At 60.0% G+C, this 6000-nt stretch overlaps 1 protein-coding gene across 1 annotated transcript; it reads right to left on the reverse strand.

Moving 5' to 3' along the window:
- Positions 1 to 688: 688 nt before the first annotated feature.
- On the reverse strand, positions 689 to 2410 carry HOXC12 (homeobox C12). The gene is made up of 2 exons (XM_045867846.2): positions 1696 to 2410; positions 689 to 927 (listed from the first exon to the last, which is right to left on the reverse strand). Exons 1-2 carry the CDS (start codon positions 2300 to 2302, stop codon positions 689 to 691), a joined length of 846 nt encoding a protein of 281 aa, XP_045723802.1. The 5' UTR covers positions 2303 to 2410.
- Between the last annotated feature and the right edge of the window lie 3590 nt (positions 2411 to 6000).

Here is a 6000-nt window from a genome sequence, read left to right on the forward strand (position 1 = left end):
AGGGCTGATGATCGCCCTGTCCGCAGCCAGGTCTGCCAAACGCCTGTACCTCCGTCTGTTCATTCCAGGCCTAGAGGACCAGACCCCAGTGGACTTGAGCATTACTGATCACTGTGTTCTCCCAAACTGCACTTCCTCTTAGGTTCCCACACTTCCTCCTGCCCTCCCAGAGCTACCCTAACCCCTTCCAATCTTTCCACGGACCCTCCACTCTTGCTCCCTCCTCTCCTAACCCCAAATACTGGGAGTTTGGGGAGCCTTGGTTCCATTGTCCCCACTTTTGCCTACAGCAGGCTGATTGACTTAAGATCATGGAAGGAAAGTGGTGGTGGGGGGGAGCACCTGGTTACCTTTCCTCCAGATCCTCAGCCAGAGGCCAAAAGCCCCAGTCCCACTGCAAACCAGCCCCTCCCCAGCACCTCAGCCTTCCCTGTCCCTATCCCCTGCCTGCAGCACCTCCCTCCCTGGCTGGGTTCTTCCCTTCTCTCTGGGACCTGGCAGAGCCTGCTGGGGGGGGGGGGCGGCGGGTGTGGGAGGGAACCACAAACAAAACAGACAAGAGGATGTCCAGGGAGCACCTGCCAGAGATGCCTGGTGTTCTAAGCGGGGAATGCGTCCCAGGCAGCGCCCCCTCTTGCTCTCTGCCAGAGACAGGCTCAGTCTGGGGCCAGTGCCCGAGTCTTCTCCCCTAAAAGAAGGAGAGAGCTTGCTCCCTCAACAGAAGTCTTTTCTTTTTCATTCTCCGGTTCTGAAACCAGATCTTGACCTGCTGGTCACTAAGATTCAAGCGGTCTGAGAGTTCCCTCCGGCGCTGCCGCGTGATGAACTCGTTCACCAGAAACTCCCCCTCCAGCTCCGCCAGCTGCAACTTCGAATAGGGCTTGCGCTTCTTCCGGGAGCGGCTGTGGATCGGGTACCAGGGCGCGCCTGGGTGGAGACGAACCGGCAGTGTTGGCCAGAGGACCAAGAGGTGACAAGCCCAGTGCCCTTGGTCCTTCCCCAGCCCTTTTCACCTTGGCCTACTGCCCAATCCCAGGCCCTTGCCCTCCTGTCTCATCTCCTCTCTTCTACACAGACCCTCATCCCCACCAACTCCCCCAGCTTCATCATTCTCTTTTTCCCCTTTCACTCCTCCTTGCCTCCTCAACCCTACCTCCCACTGCACTATCTCTGACCCTTCTGTGTTCCGATCCCCTCATTTCTCCCCAAACCTCTTCTTCTCCCGGCTATCCTGGCCCCTTCCCTTCACATCCTCCGGGATGGGGTCCCTGATCAGCTAAAACAGACAGGAGCGAGTGGCCAGAGTAAACCGGGTCCAGTGGCGTTTCTTAAGAGGAAAAATGTAGGTAGGAGCCTGTGCGAAGGCGGAGGGTGAGGCCGTAGAGAGCGGGGACCAAGCTCTGGGTCCCCACCGCCCACCCCCAGGCCTGGGGAAATGTCTGTCAGAATCCCCTTCTCCGGAGCTCCCTGCCCCCTCCAGCCGCAGGTCGGCTAAAAGGGGACTCTCTGCAGTTCTTTTATGGGGATATTTACATGTTTATAGGCGCCCCCCCCCCCCCCGTACTTCTTTTTAAAAGAAGCGCTTCCTCACCACACATTCGGTCACCGCAGGCGGCCCTAGCTCAGTCCTACCCCGCCCACCCGGGTGAGCTGTCGGGTCCTGCGCACGCCGCACGAGCGGGCCGGGGTCCTTACCGCTGGCCGAGAGCCCGCCGCCGGGGTTTAAGGGCGATACCAAGCTGCCCGGGTCGCCCGCGCCGGCGCCCTTGTTGCCCTCGTTGAGCAGGGACGAACTGGAGTCGGATTCCAGTGACTGGCACGAGGGCGGGTCGTGCGGGGGCCCCGCGCCCCCGTCGCCGCCGCCGCCGCCCGCCGCGTAGTCGTACTTGAAACCGAGCGCGGGCGGCCCCGACGGCTCCAGCGGCAGCAGCGCTGCCCCCGGCCCGACTCCCGGGCCCGGCTCGCGCCCGCGCTCCTCCCGCTTCAGGCCCGCGCCGCCCTCGGCGCACGGCTCGCGGTAGTAACCCTTGCTGTCCTCCACTCGCGCCAGCTCGCACGTGCGGCCGAAGGGCGGGTTGAGCGACACCGGGCTGCCGAGATAGGGCTGCGGGTAGCCATTGCAGGGCTCCGCCGATGGCCAGGGCAGCGAGCACACGTTGTCGCGGCGCGGGTAGGACAGCGAAGGCAGCCCCGGCAGCTGCGCCCCCGACGCACGGAAGTTGGGGAAGTAGAACGTGTCTCCCGTGTGGATGTTCACCAGCGGCCCCACAAACCCGGGATTCAGGAGATTATGCTCGCCCATTTCCGCGGGGCCGGACCGGCGGCTTCTACTTTATTGCTATCTGACATTAAACATAGTTAAACCTGCGCCGGCCACCCATTGGCCATCCAGCTCACGTGGGCGCCGCCGCCAGGGGGATGGGTGGGGACAGCGAATCCCCCCACCCCCCATCCCGCACCAACTCCAACTTCCCCCTTCCCCAGTCGGGGTGGTGGGGGGACAAAACGCGGGGGCAGGTTTATTCGCTGGATTCTGGTTTTTAAAAATATCATATAAAACCTAATGCAGAGAGTGAGGCAATCGCCCGACACGGGGCAAGAAGGAAAAAGCCACACCAAAAATACCCACACATACGCATTTCTGCACCATGCACCCCCCCAGATGTATTATCTTCTCGCCAACAGCTGGCCAAGCACAGCCTGTCCTTCTTTAATTAGCTCCTTTATTAACTAAAACCGTTGGAATTTACAATATCTCCCCAATAAATTACTATTAGATATTGTGTCATATAAAGTTTACTGGCTGTTTAAGGAGACGGATGAGCCCTTTGGCTTGGGGTTTATTTACAGTAGAGGCGAAGTGGGGGTAAGGACAGGTTTCCCTGCCACTGTCTTTCCCAGCCCTGCCGCTGCTGTGCTCCTCTTCCTCAGCTCTTTCTCCTCAGGAATTTTGGGAGACACTTGGGGTCCTCTCCTCTAGGAAGGACTATGGGAGAATTGTTAGTGTTGGGCATCCACCCCCCCTCCCCCGGAGCTGGGATCCACCCCAGCCTCACACTTCCACTCATTGTTAGAGGAGAGATGCAGAAAGGAGGCAGAAGAAGCCGAAAAAAGGAGGTGCCCAGTTCTATGTGGACCTGACTACCTGCTCTTGAAAATCTGGGGGCCTGAACTGCTCTTGCCTGTGACTTCTGTGGGTCAGATGGGCTTCTGGGGGTCTTCCAGAGTCTTGGCAGCAAGAGGCTCTGGGACCCCAGCAGGGCTTGGCTGGCCTGAGAGCCTCGTGACTCCGCTGCAGAAGACCCCCCCACACCCAAGAACCAGCCCAGCCTGCTGCTGGGACCATCAGAGAGCAGTGCCAATGCCAGTAGATGTGCCGGGGGTGAGGGAGAGGACTCCGGAGAATCACCTTGTTGGGGTTTAAAATTATATTTATGGTGCTAACCTCAGCAGCTCCTTCCGTAGAAGGCTGAGAACCTAACGCTGGCCATTGATGAGATTAATCGACATCTGGAAACCACAATCCCATCTCAACCAAGTCCACAGAACACAGATAAATGGATTAAAGTGAAAACCAAAACAAAGCCCTCAAAACTGGGTGTATTCTATTGGTGTCTAGTAGACAAAATACTCGGATTTCTATTTGATTGTCTCAGGCTCCTGTGCAATGCACGGCTTTGAGTAATATAAGGTAAAATAGATAGTTCAGCAAACATCTAAATGCGGAAACCACCAGGCGATCTAGAGAAATTTGGAGAAACCGAGAGTCTCCGCGAGAATATGGCAGAAAGAAACCCATGTAGGTGAAAGTTAAGTATCTGAGAATGAGCCGAAGCTACAAAAGCAGACCGAAGCCGAAGATTCTCATCTCCCTTTTTGTCCCTCTCCTCTGCAGGACGCGGCAGAGAGAAACGCAGATTCTTGGAATTCCACAGCTCGCCGGGCGATTTCATATCCCAAACCAGAACTGCTCCCTCGGACAGAAATGTGTCCGCACGAGCGAGCGTCGCCCTGCCTGGCGCAGCTCAGGGCTCGCAGCGCGGCGCCTGCCCCTCGCCCGCTTCCCCTTCCTCGCCCCAGCTGCCGGGACGCCCGGCCAGGGCCCTCCCGCCCCCAGGAGCCCGCCCCGCGCCCGGCACCCGCCGGGCCCACTTGCCGGAACCGAGGCCGAGGCGTGAGATGCTAGCCCCGCGCAGTCACCTCCAGTCAGAACGGCGCGAGCAGCGGGCAGGAGACCGCCTGGATTGGCCTTTTTGTGCTTAATTGATTAAGGGGCTGCGCGGCTGCAGAAAGGAGCATCCCTGAGCTGCAGATTCCACGTCACAGCATCTCCAGCATCCTATGTGTGCCCCCCTTTTCGAGATGCATTAATGAGCGCCACTGAAAATTTAAAATTTTTTAAAAAATTTATTTGGGGGTCATTTTGGTCCTAAAGATAAACAGGGTGTGACTTGAATACTGTTGCTCTTTTCAATCAGACACTGCGCGGGCAGCAAGGTCTCCAGGCCTCCAGGCCTCGGTGCTCGGCGGCTATTGTTGGTATGAGGGATGCCGAGCTGAGCTGCGCAGAGTCATCCCTAGTCTTCGTGGGGCAGAGGCTTCTTCCCGTCCTCTTTTACCCTTCCAGATGACTCCAGTCTCCCAGAAAGGGGACCCCAGGAGGAAGGTCCCAGCCTCTCCCTGTCCCTCTCTAGCCCGAAAACCTGCGGCCCAGAGCCCTACACGCTGCCCTCCGGCCAGGCCGCCGAGCACACGGAGCGGCGGCCACAGGGCGGCAGATGCAACGCGGGGGGAACTGAGAACGAAGTGAGGGCTTCCTTCCTCCGGGCACGCAGTTTCTCCCCCTCCGATTTGGCCCCACCCGAAAAGGGCATTTTCCCCAGGTTTCCACTCTGTGGACAATGGCACACGCACGAACCCCTCTTCGTTGCGTGCGGCTGACCCTGATTTCCCCTCAGGGAGCGCTGCCGGGAACCATCAGCTACGTTCTCATCCCCAGTGTCCTGCTCTTCGAGGCCCATTGTGAGCCTAGGGATTTTCAGGACCCCGGAGAGGACCCAGGCAATCTAAGTGCACCCCCGCGGATCTGCCCACCTTTAAGGCACACCTTACCACTCTCGCCGCTCAGCCCCTTCCTTAACCCGGGCTCCCGCAAACGCGCCCCAGAGCGCCGCGCCCAGCCTGGGTCCCCGGGGCCGGCGGGAGGCTCGGGTGCGAAGCTTCAAATTTAAATCCAGCCACGGCGGGAGCCGCCTGCGAAGAACCAGCTAGGGCTACGGGGAGGGGACGGGGGAGGGGGGACTCGCAACCCAAAGCGCTGGGCGGCCGCGGCTAGCCGAGTTTTATCCACCCGCACTTCGCAGCCCATCCGCAGAACTGTAATTGGCCAGACCCAGGCTCTGGAACTGCTGAGGGCTCTGTGCGTCCACTCTCCCGCACATTCATCAAATCCCACGGTTGGAAGAGGCGGCCTGCCTGCTGGCCCCTGAGCCGCCGGCTCCTGCTGCAGCTGGCCTGGCTCAACCATGCCGCGCTCATTAACTCAGGGGTTAATTAAAACTGAAGGCTAGGATGCGGCCCAAGACTTTCCTTGAAGACCCGAGGCAGCCCTCGCTCCCGCGCACCCACCAGCTGGCTGCCCCGCCGCCTCTCCCGCGCCTTCTGTCGGTGCCTCCATCCCTCCCGCAAGTTCGCGGGCTCTGCGCGGGGCCTCGAGTCCCCGCCGCGCCGAGCCCGGCGGCAGGAGTTAATTATAACAGCCGTGCCCGCTCCGGTGGCAGGGGCAAGGCGGCTGCGGGGGGCTCGGGCCACCGCGGACGGGCTGCGAGCCGCGGGAAGCAGTTCCCCCGCGGACCCGAGGTCAGAATTGTTCCGCGCGGTGCTGCCTTCTCCACGGTCAGTCGCGAGGCCTCAGCGGCCCAGTTCAAGGTCACTGCCTAGTTTGCAGAAAGCGGTTCTGCCGCGTATGCAAATGAGGCAGGGCCTGGGCAGCGGATGGGA

Source organism: Mirounga angustirostris, unplaced genomic scaffold (genome assembly GCF_029215605.1).
Source record: "Mirounga angustirostris isolate CCGP_5_RB_7025 unplaced genomic scaffold, mMirAng1.0.hap1 SCAF_5, whole genome shotgun sequence".
Taxonomy (NCBI): domain Eukaryota; kingdom Metazoa; phylum Chordata; class Mammalia; order Carnivora; family Phocidae; genus Mirounga; species Mirounga angustirostris.